We start from the raw sequence: 19,994 nt of genomic DNA, 5'->3' as shown, positions 1-19,994 counted from the left end.
TATTAACAAACTGAATGACTTCACCAGAATGAACGTAAACTAGACCCAATTCCTGATGATACTAAACAAGATTATTCTCTCAATTTAGTGTAATTCTACAGTTAATTTGCGTCACCAACTCTCAAACAACTCTCATAACTATGTATTGCTTACACCTTTGTTAATTATTTTTTCCCGGTAATAAGTCCCTAAATATTTCAAAATTTATAATTGATCATAATTCATATGTTTAAATTATTATTCAAGTTCAAAATATTCCCGTGAGAAGCTTCCTTTTCCACAATATTCATATACCAGTTGGGAGCAACAGCACAACGATAGCGGGAATAGGCAATCCGACGTTTGACACTTGTTTAACAAGGGGGAAAGGGATTTATCTCAATGGAAATCAACATATTTCTTTCGGGGATGTTACAAACACTTGTTTTGGAGATGTAGAGAAATGTAATCTTGGTATAACCTTTGTTTTAAATCTAAAATTAAGAAATCAGATCTCTAAGTGTTTTGTGTTCAGTAATAATGGGGAAGAAGCTACGAACTACGGGTATGCCATGTGGTTTGAAAATAACAAACTTTACTCGCGAATCAGCACAAAATGGTCAGAGTGGATGACCTTCACCTCTACCGTCAAAACGGAAGAATTCATGCAGGTTGAAATATCCTGGAGTCGGCAGAAGGGAATACAGCTTCGCATTGACAAGGAAACCAAAGCAGCAAGCAATCAATGCATTTCTCGACCTGCAGCGTCATATAAAATTAGCAAAGACTTCGTAATTGGTGGGTCCTCAACGGGAGATAACGGCTGTATGATGATTTTAGAATACTTCACCGTTGTATATGCCTTCAGGGATATAGTTAATGGTACAGGAATTTTACCAGGTAAAGTGAAATAAGACCAATAATAAGATCATAAATGATGTTCAGTTTGTCAAGACTGAATATTTAGGCAGTACGTTGCCTTTTATTTTGTTGCAATAAAAACATATAGTAATCATTACATTATTTGTAGGAATAAATAGTACTGGAAGCAATGTTTTTAAATATTATTAATCGCATTTGACATCAAAGATAATTTAATTTGTACACTATGCGATACATTCTTTAATAACTGAATTACTGACTTTTTTGACAGATCTAAGTACACACTGTGATCGTAATACTACTGAAGAAGTACAATGTCAAGCAGCGGTACAAATGACGTCTGCTGACATCGCTATCATTTCAACTTTTGGAATAGCCAGTGCCCTTTTTGCATGCATAATAATATTATTTATCTTCATCGGGTGAGGCATTAATATCTTTGTTCTTCACATGTACATGGTTCACAGAAACATACATATTCCATTATATACCGATGGTGCGGACAATTTTTAAAACAAAGTCTACGCTACGGCACTTAAAATGTTTTTTTTTCTCCAACATTTCAGATGTAGACGTAGACGACGCAAGAAGAAAAAAATTCTTTATGAACAAAGTTCTGATCCAAGTATTATCTTGGAAAAGAAATCCCATGGCGGACCAGTGTCTATTCCGATATATTGGAATACTCATGGAGCACAGTTTTATAGATATGCTTCAAGTAGAGACTCACAAATGCATGAAGATGACAGGTATTGTAGACATCTAAAAAATGTTATATTTTTAATTTTTGATTTTCTTATTTGATAATTGTGTTCTTTCATGAGCTGTTTAAAATCTGTTTTTCATAGATATGGAGATTCTAAACCTAAAAGAAAAGAGACCAAATCAAGCTTCCATAGCGACAGATATTTCTCTTCTAATGCAGCTAAAGTAGACATGGGTTCTAAATACCATAATTCAGAGAGTCACGGCTGGTTTAGCAACATTGCATTCGGGCAGGAAAGACACGGAAATTCCCTAATTGCAAAAGAGAGGATTGTCAATGATCAAGGAATTGACACATCTTCGGCTCATTCATCTTGGATTCAAAGAAGTTCCCATGAATTTAGGCAAAATATACAAGACAATTCCAAAGCTGAAAATGAAAGATTTGAAACAATAGCCTGGACTCCTGTTGAAAGAGAAGAAACGGACATTGCTGTATACCAGACTTCAGAAAGCAAGGAAAGAAGGTATGAATCGGACCTCTTTATGTTTGACAGGCATGCCAAAACGAAAGATGAAATGAGCAAAGTCAAAAACAGTATTGTAGCAGGTACTTTAGTGGATCATCAAAAATATAAAGAATCAATAGAAAATGCTTCCATTGCAGAAGAAAATAGTTCTACGTTTTACCAAAGGTCAGAAAAGGTTAACAGATGTCCATACTGTTGTAGTCATAACGAAGCAAACAAGAACATGGCCGTTTATTGTGCTTCAAAAAAGACAGGTTCTACTGTAGATAGTGGCTGCCAGACAGATGTTCCACTTGTGCCGCATCAAACATTAGATACACCAGGTAATGTATTGCACTTAGAAGATGGACAAATGAACAGACAGAGTTATGGCAGAATTGAGAATGAGAAATCAGGGTGGGAACATTATTCTGTTAAAAAATCAAGTCCTTCTATAATGATGTCTAGTGGTAAACAAACGGATGAAAGCAAATGCCATTTTGGAACTGATTCAAGCAGCTGTAAATTCGAAGACCGAGTAATCTCAGAGAAAGTTGGAGTTAAAGAAGGTGTTGAAAGTATTTATTCATCTAACCCACGATCACAAGACAACATTCTTAGGAGAATGCAAGTACAAATGTTTGAAAGCAAAGCAAACGAGTTAGGTCAAAGAGCAGGTGAAAAGACGGGAGAAATGCGTTGTTCATTGAATTCTGATACTATTCTATCAAATATCAAAGCCAAAGGAAAGAACCGATCAGATTCGTGTAAATACGAATTATCTGATGAAAGACAAAACGGATTCTTGCGCATTAAAATTAATGGGACAGATACAAACAGCTGGACGACCGAAACCATCTTTAAAGAAAATGAAAAGGACTCTTTTGATGTTGATACACCATCAACTTCTAAAATTAATATCGATACTGATCAAACACACTTGCAACATGAAAAGAATGGACTGACTTTGTCTGTTGTCGAGGAGCAAGAGCAAACAGTTTGTCTGCAAGACGGTAGTATTTCCTCAAAAACGACGGGACTGCCTTCTGGGGAAATGGAAGGCTATGTCGTAAACAATAATGATGGAATGCAACATAATAGTAGTGGATTGTTTGAGATAAGAACATACTGGCTCCCCGATGAAAAAGATCACAAGGTCAGATCTCTAAGCGATCCACAGCGTTCTGAAGAAAAGCCAGAACATTCGGGTCATAAAGCTCATGTTACAATAAAAGCAGGTGTAACAAAAATGCGTCTTACTGATCCTTCCCTGCCAGAAACCAAAAGCGAGAAAACAAGTCCTAAAATGTCTAGGAATGAAAGCAATGGATTTTTAAAGGATAAAGCACATCGGTTTTCAGAAGAAATATCTAAAGAAGTAACAGTTTTCACAACAGAACAGCCTGCAGACTCAAAAGAGACGAAGTCTGTCTTTACAAAGAAAGGCGTTTCTTCTGTACAGCAAAAAGAATTAAAACCGAGAGAGATCACAAGTAAAGCTCATGAAGTTAAAGAAACAACCACTGTTAAGATTCCAGTCTCTTATGGTGAATACACGCAAGGATATCTCTTGAACAGGTATACTAAAGATCTAAATGTATCTTTCATGAAATCTAATAAAGTAGGGTCATGATCAGAATCATTATCTGTAAATGTGAATGAAATGTAGAGCATATCTTATATCTGACACTTATATATAGATATAAGGTAGATAGAACTGAGGGATCTGGAATGGAAGGAGTGGTTTTTCGTCCATTCTTGTCTGACAGGGGCATATATGAAACGGAAGAATGGAAAACAATTCAGAAAGAGCACAATGGCCAAAATCTTCCCAAAGAGATGTCACTGGATGGTATAACAAAAATTGTGCAAGGTATGTTTTGTCCTCTAATTTAACAGGTACATAAAATACACTTACATTTTTCTTGCCAGAGAGTTTTACCATGAAGTACTTAATTATTTGATTGACATTTATAGATCACCTTTATAGGGAGTTCAGGGAATGCTTTTTTCAAAAAGGAAAAGTTATTTAAGATATACATGCCTAAGAATTATGATTTGCCTAATTTAAGTTACATTGCAAAATGGTGGAAATCAGATTAGACGCGACGAGAAATGAAGAAGAATGTTATAAGCTTCTATCAAAGAAAGATTTTTTTTTTCTTTTACGTATTATTGTATGAAGACACCCGACATATAGTTTTAACAATTTAATTATTGTGTTATAAGACCTGCACAGTATTTCCTTATGCTTATAAACATGAGTATGCATGGTTGTTTTATATTCATTCGTCCGCATTGATGATATGGATTATTATTTTTTTTACGTAAATTGATATCTACTAACAAAGTACCGTAAAAATGTAAATGAAAAAATAGGATCAATAAAATATTTGCTAACTTCACAGCCATATTATGCATATTGTTAACTTTCTTAACCAAATAAAAATATAGAGCTAGTGTTTTCTCATTCATTTGCTGGAGATGTCATATACGTTTTTTTCAAGTGCCACATTGTGTCCGTCGTCCGTCCGTCCGTCTGTCCGTCCGTCTGTCCGTCCGTAAACTTTCCACATTTTCGACTTATAGTTTGTAAAGGGAAATGCAATGTGTGTTAAAGCCTTTCATTCTGGGGTAGTGTAGATTTTTTTGATAAAATCATGAATCGGGCGGGGCCGCAAAAACAAAGTTTTATATAGAAATATATAGGAAAAATCTTTAAAAATCTTATTCTCATGAAACTTATGTGAAAGCATTGGGGTAGTGTAGATTTTAAATTGTTCATCTTTTTTTACATAAATATATAGGAAAAATCAAAAATCTTCTCGTGTAACTTATGTGAAAGCATAAAATACATAATTAAAGCAATCTTTTATATAGAAATTATAGGAAAAATCTTTAAAAATCTTCTTCTCAAGTATTTATGTAAAAGCATTCTTGATAGTGTAGATTCTAAATTGTTCAAATCATGACCCCCGGGGATTGGGCGGGGCCACAATGGGGAATCAAAGTTTTATATAGAAATATATAGGAAAAATCTTTAAAAATCTTCTTCTGAAGATCCACTGGACCAGTAAAGCTGAAACTTAAGTGGAAGCATTCCGGGGTAGTGTAGATTTTAAATTGTTCAAATGAATCAAAGTTTTATAGAAATATATAGATAAAGCATCCTGGGGTAGTGTAGATTTTTTTTTGCTCAAAGTTCCACTGGGCCATTATATGTGCATTCTTGAAGTAGTGTATATTCTAAATTGTTCTAATTATGACCTCGGGGTAAGGCGGGGCAGCAATGGGGAATCAAGGTTTTACATAGAAATATATAGGAAAAATCTTTGAAAATCTTCTTCTTAATAACCACTGAGCTGAAAATGTGGAAGCATCCTGGGGTAGTGTAGATTCTAAATTGTTCAAATCATGGGAGATTGGGTGGGGCACAATGGGGAATCAAAGTTTTACATAGAAATATATAGGAAAAATCTTTAAAAATCTTCTTCTCAAGAACCACTGGGCCATGAAACTTATGCATGTTTTAAATTGTTCAAATCATTCCACAATGGGGAATCAAAGTTTTACCAAATATATAGGAAAAATCTTTGAAAATCTTCTTCTCAAGAACCACTGGGCCAGAAAAGCTGAAACTTATGTGTTTAGTGTAGATTTCAAATTGTCTACTTATTATCATTTGGGGTCACAAAATGGGAGGATCTAGTAAAGAACAGAATGGTCAAAGCTTCTCATAGCGATTTGGGCCTCTTGTTTTGCCTCAGTTTGTCTGACTGCAAGTGTGTCAACCTTTCACATGTTAGACTTTATTTTAAAAACGACTATATCGATTTTCACAAATTTGCAGCATGGCATCTTTTCTTTTCACAAAACCAATCGGTTTGAAAAGATAAAATACAAATTAAAGCATCTTTGTGTAGTTAGGTTGGGCCACAAGGAAATAAAAAAAGATATGATCTTAAATCTTCACAGGAACCACTGAAGATCCATACTTAAAATTTATGTTCATTCATTATATAGTGAAGATTGTGTATATTATGATCCCAAAGGTAGGAAGACAAGGGAACAAAAAACCACATCGCTCATCTGAACACATCGGTTCGGAAAAAGCACAAATCAATTCAGTGCTGTAAGGTTTACCAGAAGAAGGGGTTGGATTTTATACTTCTTGAGAATGCCTAAATATGGCAAATAACTTTGCTGTTCTTGAGAAAAAGATTTTCAAAGATCTTTATAAAGATTTACTACCTGTATATTGCTTTGTGAAAATTTGATCCCCCACTGTGGCCCCTCCCTACCCCAAGGGGTCATGATTTGAAGGAATTCAAATCTTCAAGACATGGAGATGCTTACATGTCAATATGACTAAACATAGCTTTTCTGTTCTTGGGAAGATTTTTTCCTCTTTTTTCTTATGTAGAACTTGAAAAAATTGTTTTGAAATATTTCTTTATTTTTCCCGGTCGGCAGGGGATGCTCACTCCTCCATGGCACCTGATCCTACCACTGATGTTTGGAGGTCCGTGATTTAAAGAAACTGGAATCTACACAATCTAAAGATGATTCCTCGTGAGTTTCATTATTCTCGGCCGAGTCGTTCTTGAGAAGAAAACGTTTAATGATTTTCACTATATATTCCTGGCCCAGTGGTTCTTGAGAATAAGATTTTTAAATGATGCCATAAATGTTTCACTTATTTATTATTATCTGTCCTTGGAAGAGGACGTGGTCTTTTATTTGAATTTCACTTGAGCCTTCGGATATGCTAAAAATTAGACGCCAAGGTCAATTTTGTGAGGAAGGAGAAAGGAAATATGTGGGGAAACACTAAAACAAACTCCTTCTCATGAACTACTGTATAGGGGATTAATTTCACGGGTTGTAATTTTCACGTTTTTCTCTCATCTGACACGATCGCGGTTTCTTGAATTCGCGGAATTGGTACATAATAAAAGTTACCTCCCTTGTCTGTATCTGTTTATCCATACCATAGCTACATGAAAACGATATTAATAATCAGAGTTATGACTTTATTTCACGAACAACGGGGTAGGTTTAAATAAAATAATTAGATTTGATATAAAAAAAACTGACGATTAATTAAAACAAGTGCACTTATCAAAAGTCCTTTTTTCTAAACATCAAATGTCTATTACAATGAGTGCGTGTACACCCTAAGATCTTCGATACAACGCAATGAAAAAGCACTGGACGGTAATAAATGTGTTAATGTTGGAAAAGGTCGACGAAATATCGTTCCACATCTTCAGTAAGTTCTATCTAGTAGTTATTTGAATGATTTTTTAAAACCAAAATGTCGATAAAAACTCATATGCATGCAACAAATACACGTGGTAACATTAGTTACGCAGGGATAATCAAAACCAATGACCCACGTGTTTTGATTGATGAAACATGTAGCGTTGGCTATTAAAACAGCTTGTTTAACAAATACGGGTTATTACCTGCGGATTTGAATTTAAGTTAAGCGTGATAATTAAATTAATTGATTGACGAGTACTACTCGTAATTACCGGCCGAAATGACCATGTATTTCGCGTACATGTATGTAGCCCTATCGTTGTCTATTCTCAAATTTCCTAATAAAACCTGGAGATTATTGAAAATTTATTCACTGTTTCTTGAATTCACGGATTTATTAACACCGTGAATATAGCGAATATTAACACCGCGAGTTATTTTTCCCCTATAAAGGAAATATGTGGGGGAAAAACTAAAACAAATTCCTTCTCATGAACTAATAGGCTAGAAGAGTTTTTTGAAGCTCTCTCTCTGAACTTCTCTCTAAAGTGCAGGTTCAAATCCAAATCACGTACCCCCAGGGGCAGGATGGGGCTACAATGGACGATGAAACTTTGGAATATATAGGAATTTTGTTTAAAATTTTCTCCACAAGAACCAATGAGCAAGAAGAATAAGGGCAGTCTTATCCTCAGGTTCTGAAAACCAGGCACTGAATAATTGAAAACACTCACAAAGATGTCTATCAATTCTCAAAGTAATGTGAATTAACACACGGAAATTCAAAACTTTCCTCATTAGAGTAAATCATATTATATAGGGAAAATGAGTAAATGATTTCAAGCAATGGTAATAAAAACACCTACTAAATTTATTCTTCTTGAAAATTGATTTATATTTATATTTTGAGAAAAAAAAAACTATTATTATCCAGACATTTGAAGAAAAGCGCAGAATTTTAATATTTATCGATACAGTACTTTCCTCTATTTCTTTTATTTTTTTTAACAATACATAGTGTTTAAAGCATTTTTTATTACTGCAAAACACCATAAATCACTTCTTAGTTCATATCATGCTAATAACTATTGGTATCAAAAGCTTGATTTAAGTAATTAGATTTCTTTCAATATGTATTGATTTCTAAACTAACTTGTGGAAAACAAACATCAACTTTTTGAAATACACTTTTTCTTAGACTTTATAAATAACTTTAAATCAAATTATATTAGATTAATTATTTATTTGATATAATTGCTTAACGAAATCTAATCAGTTTCAGAAGTTTTCACTTATTTTTATGAGAGTGTTATGCATGTTTTATCAACCAAAATATCCAAAAGGTGAATGGTACAAATGTAGCCTGCAAATTTTGTTAAACCTATTTAATCGTAAATTTTATTTAGAGTTAAGCAGGGTAATGTTTATTTTTGAAAAAAAATACTTTTTCTTCCAGCAACCCCACTGCGACAACCTTTGATATTTTCCCTGGTTAAAATGATCGGCATGGGCCACGTGTGTCATCTTTTACTGTTAAGTTACCGGATTACATGACTTCTGACGTCCATTTTTCACAAAAGTAAAATAGGATTTCTTTCGACATGTGCACATTCCTGCGATGGCGTAAGGATCAACTCCTTACTTTTCGCGACCTGCATGGGTGTTTGATGTACATGTAATCCCATATGTGATGCATAAAAATAATTTAATTCTCCGTATTTCATTTTTTGTTGAATTTTTATTTTCAATGAATTGTTTCATTATCTTTTTTGTTATCTTTACATGTCGAGTGGATATCATCAAAGTATATCAAAGTGAAAGTGAACCGTTCAATACAAATAACGTAATCCACCCTGTAGTAAGTCGACAGAAAAAATACGTATGTGCGTGTTATGAATTTTTCAAAAAAAAATTTAATTAGAATATATTGTTTTAAATAATTTAATTCTTTTTTCTAGACATCAAATGTCTATTACATTTGATTGGATGAAAGATCTATTTCATAAAAAGCACTACGGTAATATATGTGTTAATGTTGGAAAAGGTCCTATCGTTACAATGAAGTTCATGTCTTTGAATTTTTTTAAAACCAAAATGTCTAAAAACTCATATGTTACTTTAACATTAGTTACGCTCAATAATCGAAACCATTTTGATTGAGAAAATATTGTCTTAAAACAGCTTGTTTAACAAATACGAAATTAAATTATAAGGAATGATAACTTATTGATAACCTATGTTATATTAAATAGACCATGTATTTCGCGTATATGTATGTAGCCCTATCGTTAACTGTTCCTAATAAAACTAGAAAAAAATTTATTCACTGCTGAATTCAGAATTAAACCGTGAATATGTTATTAACACCGCGAGTTATTTTTCTTTGAAATATGAAAAAACAAAATAAAAGTTGAAAATTGAAGCTTATGTTGAACTTCAATATAAAGTGCAGGTTCAAATATCTTGGGGCTACAATGGACTGAAACTTAGGAATATATAGGAATTTTGTTTAAAATTTTCTCCACAAGAACAAAAATGTTATCCTCACATTCTCCAGGCTTAATTGAAAACACTCAAAAGATGTCTATCAATTCTCAAAGTAATGTGAATTAACACACGGAAATTCAAAACTTTCCTCATTTTTGTTATAGGGAAAATGAGTAAATGATTTCAAGCAATGGTAATAAAAACACCTACTAAATTTCTTCTTCTTGAAAATTGATTAATATTTATATTTTGAAAAAAAAACTATTATTATCCAGACATTTGAAGAAAAGCGCAGAATTTTAATATTTATCGATACATTACTTTCCTCTATTTCTTCTATTTTTTTTTTTTTTTACAATACATAGTGTTTAAAGCATTTCTTATTACTGCAAAACACCATAAATCACTTCTTAGTTCATATCATGCTAATAACTATTGGTATCAAGAGCTTGATTTAAGTAATTAGATTTCTTTCAATATGTATTGATTTCTAAACTAACTTGTGGAAAACAAACATCAACTTTTTTGAAATACACTTTCTTAGACTTTAAAGAACATTAAATCCAACTGAGATTAATTAATTGTATATTGCTTAACGTCTATCTCGAGAAGTTTTCACTCATATGGAGACGCAACCACCTGGGGAGCTGCAAATTTTGTCCTATACTCGATACTTAGAGTTAAGCAGGGAGGGATCTTTTTCGTGCCAGCACCTACTGCGACACGGGAACTCGGTTTTACGGTCTCATCTGAAGGACCGGTCTCCACGTCCCACAGTGGGATTTCGAACCCGCGACGTAAGGATCAACTCCTTACTTCGCGACTCTAGAGCAGAGAATCCCATTGTGATGCATAAAATAATAAAAATCGATTCATAAAAAGATTTCAATAAATTGTTTCATTATCTTTTTTGCCTTTGGAGTGGATATCATCAAAGTATATCAAAGTGAAAGTGAACCGTCCATACAAATAACGTAATCCACCCTGTCGACAGAATACGTATGTGCGTGTTTGAATTTTTCAAAAAAAAATTTAATTAGAATATATTGTTTAAATAATTTAATTCTAGATGAAGTACGACATTTGATTGGATGAAAGATCTATTTTATAAAGTATAATATAAGTTGCCTACGTTACAATGAGTCATGTCTTGGATTATTCTGCTTGATATGTTACTTTAAAAGATATGCTCAATTCGAAGCCATTTTAGAGAAAATATTGTCTTATTGACTACATCGAAATTAAATTATAAGGAATGAAGCTTATTATAACCTATGTTATATTAAATAGAAAGAGGATCTATCTCGTTAACTGTATAATTATAGAAAAAAATATTGCTGAAGAGAATTAAACCGTTTTGTTCAAAGAGTATTTCTTTGAAACTATGAACAAAATAAAAGTTGAAAATGAATGTTGATTCATATTCGTGAATATCTTCCATCCTGGAACGGAATTGGGATCCAAAGATTAACAAAAATGTTATCCTTACATTCTCCCTTTTCAAAAAAAAAGGTATTTGGATTTGTTGAAGATTTTACCGTTTTTGTCTTGGAGAATTCGAGGATCCTTAGATTTTTATCTATATATTTCATAAAAGTATGATAAAAAGAGTCATTGAGAAAATTATTTTTTAAACTAGCTGGTATTAGTTTTTCCTCAAAGTGAATATTTTTGAAATAATATACATTTTTATTGGTTTTAAAATCTGTTACATTTAAAATATGCAGGAATTAAAGATATAAAGGAGCAAGTATGATTACATAACATGTGTATATAATTACATTGAGATACATTGATATGCATAACGATTTTTAGAATTCGTTATAACGAATTTAATTTGTTATAACAGATTTATTGAAATAACGAAATATAAACGGTTCAGGTTATAACGCATATTCATTGAATTCGTTATAACGAATTTAATTTGTTATTACTTTATTGAATTCGTTAAAACGAATTTAATCTGTTATTACAGATTGATTATATAACAATTCAACAAATCTGTAATAACAGATTAAATATATAACGAATTCAATAAATCTGTTTAAATTCGTATAACGAATTTCATAATAACATTATTCGTTATAACGAATTCAACAAATCTGTAATAACGAAATTTCACCGAATTCAACAAATCTGTAATAACAGGCACGTTATAACGAATTCAACGTAATAACAGAAAAAATTATAACGCACTTTGAAAAAATTTTTCAAAGTTCGTTAAATTTTCAAAAATATTTTTGGATAGGTCCTAAGCTAACGTACACTTTGAAAAAATTAAATTTCTTTTCAAAATGCGTTAATATCGGCCATATTAACACACTTTGAAAAAAATGTAAAGCTTGATCGATATTCTTACAAATAATCGGTATGATAAGTAATTGATACTGGTTGGATACCTTTTTGGTGATAAGGTCAAATCAGGATACCTAAGATATTGACGTTTTAAAAATTTAAGGTTTTGATAAACATGATAAAAGGGAAATGGGTCTTTTAGCAAAAATAGAGAACTGATTGTTTAATATTATTATTTCCGTTTCTTTTTAAAATTTCTTGTCTGTAATATGTGGATGTAAGGGGGGGGGGGGGGGGGGGCTAAAATTGAACGACTTACAACAAAGTATTTATCTTACAGTAAGAGGGGCAATTTGATTTTTCGAGACTATGAAAAAAATCTTTCTCTCTCTTACGTTTTACTGTACTTAAAAAATTTCTAGTTTTCATCTGTTTAAGTTAATTCAATAATTGATAGTTTTCAATGTCATACCGGTAATGTAAATACATATATATCCATTGTTTGGGTAGAGCATAGGCATCGAAACCGGCCGAAGGGCAAGAGGAGGGGGGCTTATCCCCCCCACTTATTTTGGAAAGATATACATCATATAGGCATTGAAAATGCGGATTACCCTCTTTTGGACTATAGGCTGAGAGATCATCTACCGGTCGTCTTCTCTTCCCGACGGGAAAAGTAAAATAAATAAATTATAAGTTCTTTTAAAGATTAATAATGTCCACTGAAATAGAATCTTTCTATTACTAAAATTTAAATGCAAAATTTTTGTTTTTTACTTATTTTTTTTCAAAGCGCGTTAAGTGTCTCCATGGTAAAATATATTGATGTAATCCCTTAACGCACTTTGAAAAATTTTTTTCAAAGTGCGTTGATTTTGTCCCAATTTGAATGCACTTTGAAAAATTTTTTTCAAAGTGAGTAATTTTTTCAAAGTGCGTTGCCACACATGTACTGCATCGTTATGTCATCTAGAGATTAATCATTAAACATTTTATTAAATTGTTGCAGTAACTATGGTGATTCAAGTTTCTTTATGTTATTCCTATATAACTTTATTTGGATTTGTCTTACACACAGGTCAATGTTTAACCCTTGACTCATTCACTGCAATACCAGTATTCCAAATCTCCACATGCAAAATTGTCGTTGCTCGAGTACCTTAATTGTCTATGCTTAAAATATTCGTAAGAGTGAAGAAACTGAACATTACGTGATTGTAAATGTTCTATTTATAAAGAAGATTATTTTGGCTACATAATCTAACTTAAGAAAGATATGCATAGTCGTTTCATGCTCTTTTTAGGATAAAAACAATATCTTTTTTGAAATTGAATACCACCCACCTGATATTTGTACAACTACAGAATGATATCTCTACTTAATATCCCTGTGTCTATTACGATAATATTGTGATATATGAATAAACTGCAGACGATTTACTATCTCCGTACACGAGAATCAAATATTAACCCATTTGTAAATTAAAAAGTCACTGTGTTGCACTTTCTCCCATTTCCTGGCATCTGATTTCCTAAGTCCATGTGTACGCCGATTTTTAAAACACGTTTCATAACAAAAATTTGATATTCCTTTGGCATCGTCCTTGTCTAAATGCAACACATTATGATGTTAGTGGTTCACCTTAGAAATTTTAGTCATTTTATATTATTTTCTAGTTTATTAAATTACTGCAAATACTTGAATGACCGTGACTTTGAAAATTGACCTCCACAAATTTAAAGAATCTTTTTTTTTTTTTAATGTTTTATCCAGTTTGAATATGCATGTACATGTTATGAGGTACATGTATTTTTTTTCTACTTTTCAGTAATACCCTTTCGAATATGAACGTTTGCTTGTAAATGCAAAGATATTTGTATAACTTAATAAGATTTAAACATTTTGATATACTATTAAATCTCTGTATAATGCATTTATAGAATGTTTAATTCAACAATTTTAATTAAGTAAAATTTAAATTGAATTGGTTAAAACCTCAAACAATTTCAATATGTAAAAAATAATCTTTCACGCCAATGGTTCCTAAAATGTTCTTTTCGAGATAAAAATCTGTATGTTTGTAAACTAGCAAATATATGCAGCATACTGTGTCAATTACCCTGAACAATGGAAACACATTAGAGAAAACTTTATTCTTTGAATAATTGCAAAGGATTTTGACATTTCTTAAGCGTTTTGGTCTGTTTATTGTAAAAGCTTCCATACAAAGATTTTTATAGGTAACTGAAAATCAACAAAAACTTTTTTCAACGAACGTCAAAATTGATGAAGCAAAATTGACAGACAAAATATGAGGAAAATTATTTTATTATCTCCGAAAAAAGCTCATAAATTCATAGCTGCATATGTTCAAATAAATGCATATCTCAATGTTCAATATTTAGCTTTAAAATATTTTAACAGACTATTTAAAAAAAGCTATAAACGTCAAATGAATAAAATTTAATTAACAATGAAAAGGGGAGTGGCGTGACATTAATTGACAGTCCAAATTCTTCATTTCAAGTACTACTGCATTTTTACATTTTGCCTCATCTCTGGGAGCGATGAAATGGAAGCGGTAATTTTCTTAAGTAACGCATGAGCTTTCAACATGAAAATGAACCAATATTTATACAGTCTTATAGTATGGATGATAGTGTCTTTGTTGGTGGGGCTTATTCAATTTGAAGGTAAACATGCTACGTAATTCTCTTAATCATTTTTATTAACTTTTAAATATTTTTAAAGTGAATTTGAACGGTACATTTGTTGTGTAGAAATAATTATATTTTCTGAAACGTGAACATGATATGTATGATAAATTACTTTAAATAAAAATTTGTGCCAGATTTTCCGGTAATATCCCGGGAAGCCTATTGAAGGGTAATGAAAATCATTATTTGATATGAAAATCAATGTTACTGTGTAACTAAAATCATTTCTGTCTCAAAATATACCATAATATTGTCCAGCAGTCTTCGAATGAATTATCTATGCAAAAGTACCGTTTAAAATTGAAGTGGGGTTCTTGCAAAATCGTTGAAAGAAAAAAACTGGATCCCATAGAAAAATACTGAAAATGAAAAATTGAACCCTACACCGGGATATTGTGATGTCAGTTGTATAATAAATAAAACAAAAAATATCAGTTATTACAGTAAAGAAATTTTGCTTCAGTTTTGAAGAAACAGAATTCAAAAAAGGAGATGAAGTGTAAAGCAAATGATTTAACACAATAAAATACAAAACTATTTTGAACATCAAATATTCAGGACAATGAACAATGTTTTATGATAATTATTTCTGCAGAAATATTTATTTATTTCCAAATTAAAAAAAGAAAGAGAATTTTGGTTTCCCTTATAATGACAAGGAGTACATGTACATGTACAGGACGGGTATGACCGGTCGACAGATGATGTTGACCCCTAATTAGCACCTGGTCCTACCTTTCCTTTTTTTAAAAGTTGGTTGTTTGGTCTGCCCAGAATTTGAATTACTTCAATGGACACTGTTAGCTATCTTCGTACACTCATTTTATTTTTTCAACATTACCAATGAAGGCCAGGACACTGAATCACATCAAATAATATATTTTAAGACCAATTTATACATTAATTTTACATTGCGTTTTACATTTCCATTTTTGAAAAATTATGTTAACAGAGGTCAGAGTGTGTGCAATGACTTGCAAACCTGGATGGTCTAGCTTTGGCGGGAGTTGTTACAAACTGTACACGTCTACAAAAACCTGGACGGATGCTTTGAAGGCATGCCAGGCTGAAGACAGTAGCCTGGTGGACATTGCATCGAACGATGAACAAGTATTTGTGTACGGTAAGGGAAAGTCATTTCAAAGTCCTCCAATCACAAGGAATTGAAACTTGCTGATAAATGAAATGCCAATTCCCTTATTAGACACCGAGAAGAATTGACAGCGAAATAACATGTTATTTTCAAGCTCTAATTTTGTGATTTAACACTGATATTTCAGAGCTGTCTAAAGGACTTCAGGCTTGGTTAGGAGGTTCTGATGCCTCAGTCGAGGGCCATTGGCTTTGGTACAGCAGTGATCAGCCCTGGGGGTATACACACTGGGACCCACGTAAGTCAGCTGATGATAGAAAAATTCTGCTCATGAAACTCAAACGCAAAACAAATTCATTAATTTCCATACATTCTGCTCGTAATCTACGACAAAAAATAAGAATGATTTTTATGAGATCAATTATCGATCAGAGAAAAAACTACAAACAAATTTGTGAACATGACATAACCCCCCCCCCCCCGCCGGAAAATCAAGAGGCCTGTGGGATCAGGTGTCTAGGAAAAGTGAGCATCCCTTGTAGAGCGGTTACACCAGTAGTAAGCCCTATGTATTGATCGGGTAGACGGAATGCTTCTTTGTCAAATTCAGTATAAAACAAAGGCCTAACAATTGGTATGAAAAATGTCAGTCAACATACGATCTAATGATAGGTTATATTATATAAATATAGCCCTTTGATGAGGTAATAAGGTTATATAACAGAAAAGCCATAATGCTTTTCTGTGAAGTCGATATATCTATGGATTGACCGAATTAAAGGGCTACATTTGTTATATTATTTTTCACATAGATTGACAAAACAAATTATGAAAATAATTGGAAAAGTTTTCTCCCTTTAACATTTAGAGACTAGAGATCAAAATAAATTACACCGTTTAATGAAAATGCGTTTCCTTATATTGATGGAGTGACTTAAAGATTTACTTATTCAGAATACTTCATTTATTTGATTAAGTTTTGACCAATATTTGACACACATATCAAATATGTTTGAATTAATGTGAAGAAATCCTAATCCAATGCCTTCTTTTGACTCATCAAATACAGAACATTGAAAAAAAGTTGGTAAAAGTTGAAATAAATATTTTTTTTTCTATAAACATCAAATCATTGTATTAGCTTTGATTGAATACAGTACTATTTTGTTTCACAGAAATTATCTCAATTTAAGAAACCACAAGTCGATATGCATTTCAGATTCTAAAATATAACTCAAGTCGCTGTTATATACTAAATGTTTGAGCCAATCAGAGAGCTGGGAATAAATGATAAAAATAATATTCGATAATAAGGTTATTATAACAACCATAAAATTTACGAAATGCTGAGTTTAAATGAGGTTATTAAAGACACTGTAGCATCAACTTATCTTTCAGTAGCATGTCTTGGTTTAAAAATTAATCGTATTCATGCTCTGAGTATCAAATAATTTGGTAGACGTAAACAGCATATGTACGTCATAACGGAATATTACTACATATAAGTAAAGAAAGTAGACGAAGGAAAAGCCGGTTGTCTTGTTTGTCATACAGTTTTTTTTATTTATCTCTTTTCGTTCTTATCGTGTAAAGTAAGTAAACATCTAAATATAAAATATATGAGGCCACCTTCTGGTGTTCTTCATTTCAAGCTCACTGGGACATATTGAGTCAACATATGAAAGGGAGTAACTATTATTAATTGATAAAGCATCGTTGGTTTATTCATCGTAATGCTCAATTTTAAAAAAATAAATTCTGCTTCATAGGAATATAAAAAGAGGCCACCTTACGAAGGTGCACAAATTTGTTGGAAGACAAGATCCTCAAAGACTTCATCAACGTTGTCAATGAGGTACTCCAGCATCAACTTCTGAGTGCTTGTGTAGATTTAGATTAATTTTTAACAAATAGACTTGGGAGATATAAATTCTATATATACACGTGACAGTGATATGTTGCTTCACAAATAAGGGAAGTTGACGATAGAAAAGTTAAAGTCAACACGTGTATCATGGAGTTTTATTATACGTTTGCAACAGCAAAGACCTTAATATTTTCATGTAGAAGTTTTGAAAGAAATTCTGCTACGTATGAATACAAAAATAGATCTGCTTATAATAGACGTAATTAGTATCAATGGGAATTCCGACAGATTGTTAACCTGTGAAGGTGTAAAAAATTCTGTGATGCATAACCGGTATATACATAATTTTATGCAGGCAGACAAACAGACAGAAAGACATACTGATAACAACAGGCAACAGAAAAAGTGATCTTCATGTGCCTGACATGCAAAACTGGCTAAACAAAAAATAAAATACAATATTTAATTTATATGCATGTTAATAAAGTGAATGAAATTGAAAATTGAATTTTGAATGAAGAACATTACAAGATTTATTGATAAAAATATATTTTTTAAAATTCTTATGGTATTCAGGACAACCAGATGACTATAGGGGTAACGAAGACTGTCTCCAGTTTTGGAATGCTGATTTTTGGGATGATTACCAATGTTCAGGAGCCCCTCCTATGCCGTACATATGTGAACAGAGGGGTAAGAATTTTCAGGTTTATTCTTCATTCTTTATGACACTTTGAAGAATCTAAAAAAGTTATTTTTATATTTTTTTAACGTCTTATTTCTTGTTGCTGATGAAAGCTGGACTATCCCTGTGTGATTCCACCTGGACGTACAACGATGGACATTGTTACAAGTTATTCAAAACACAGATGAGGTGGTCTAATGCCATGGAAACCTGTCAGCAAAACTCGGCCTCATTGGTCAACATTGAGACTCCCTCGGAGATGACGTTTGTGCATGGTAAAACACATTTCATAAAAATCAACGTTTCAGCGTAGGATACCTATGGCTGATCGTATAATAAGTAAAAAATACGAGATCACTGAAGCTATCGGACGATAAAAACCGCTGTACTCTGTATAGCTAATAATCTGTCTATAAAGCTATTTGAGAATTGTAGGAGAAAATTATATTTCACGTTTGTTATATAACAGCGCAAAATTTTCAAGATCTTGAATGAATAAAAATTTCGGTAGTCGTTATAAAAACTTACATGAAACTCGCTTTGTAGCCACGTAAACAATTTTATTTTCAATTTCACTCTTTAAAAAAGTGCGCCAACAGGTTATAAAAAATTGCTGATTTATGAATATTTTTCAGTTAGTTGTTCACTGACAGAAAATTATTCCCTATTTTATGATAAATGTATCCTTCATCTATGAAATAGTTAAAAAATATAAGATGGTGTGAATCTGCAACAGCTACAAACCGCACGGACAAGTTAATCGCTTTCTTGTTAGATATGGGGGTATTTGGAAACGTTATAACTTCAAGGTAAAATATGTTAAGACTTTTGAAGGTTTGTCAGAGGGAGTGGCTATTTGGTTGGGTGCCACAGACGGACCACAGGAAGGAAACTGGGCGTGGACAGGAACTAGCGCCAAATGGAATTACACCAATTGGCGAACAGGTAAATCCAGTATCAAAGGTGATGCAAAGTCAATTCCTTGGTTCTCTTGCCTTTTTCAAGAAATATGATGAGAGAGGGAGGCCTAATTTTTTTACTTTTTCATTGCCCGCAAAACATAATGAGGCAGCTTTTTATATTGTACACTTGGGGTAGCCATGACTTATCCTTGACTCCTCTTACACCACTGAATGCAATTTAATTTTTCACGTAATGTATATGACATAGTGCCATTTTGCACCTATTTTACATTTCCATTAGGAAGATATCTTTGGTTCCCCTTAAGTCAGTTCTGTCAAATGCAAACATCCACGAAACCGTAAATCTCTGTCCTATAGATTCAAATTCGTAAAATAGGATGTGCACAAGGGGAGTATGAAATAAAGGTTCTGTGAAAGTCTTTTCAAATTATATTCAGTGGTATAGGAGGCTTATTTTCGTTTGATTTTAATTATTTTAAAGAAAAAATGTTATGCAATTACATTTAAAATGTCTGAACTTCTCTATTAAAACAGAAGTTTGAATAAAAGATTATCTCTCCTTGTTTGTATTTTTTTAAAAAGTAAA

The 19,994-nt window shown here is 32.3% G+C and overlaps 2 protein-coding genes across 2 annotated transcripts; both read left to right on the top strand.

Annotated features, from left to right (window-relative positions):
- The first annotated feature begins 1,797 nt into the window (after nucleotides 1–1,797).
- LOC134261791 (uncharacterized) lies at nucleotides 1,798–4,363 on the top strand. The gene is made up of 3 exons (XM_062744191.1): nucleotides 1,798–3,653; nucleotides 3,776–3,948; nucleotides 4,148–4,363. The coding sequence occupies exons 1-3, from the start codon at nucleotides 1,798–1,800 to the stop codon at nucleotides 4,192–4,194; spliced, it is 2,076 nt and encodes a 691-aa protein (XP_062600175.1). The 3' UTR covers nucleotides 4,195–4,363.
- Nucleotides 4,364–14,773: 10,410 nt separating this feature from the next.
- LOC134261790 (C-type mannose receptor 2-like) lies at nucleotides 14,774–19,430 on the top strand (the record flags this gene model as incomplete). The annotated part of the gene is made up of 6 exons (XM_062744189.1): nucleotides 14,774–14,816; nucleotides 15,793–15,963; nucleotides 16,121–16,231; nucleotides 18,377–18,493; nucleotides 18,599–18,760; nucleotides 19,320–19,430. Coding segments are annotated over exons 1-6 (712 nt in total), but the record flags the coding sequence as incomplete, so codon positions are not given.
- Nucleotides 19,431–19,994: the final 564 nt, after the last annotated feature.

The sequence above is a fragment of the Saccostrea cucullata genome, unplaced genomic scaffold (assembly GCF_032062105.1).
Source record: "Saccostrea cucullata isolate Sc308-1 unplaced genomic scaffold, CSIRO_AGI_Scuc_v1 ctg16918, whole genome shotgun sequence".
In the NCBI taxonomy this organism is placed as follows: Eukaryota; Metazoa; Mollusca; class Bivalvia; order Ostreida; family Ostreidae; genus Saccostrea; species Saccostrea cuccullata.
This window is presented reverse-complemented; position numbering and strand designations above follow the sequence as displayed.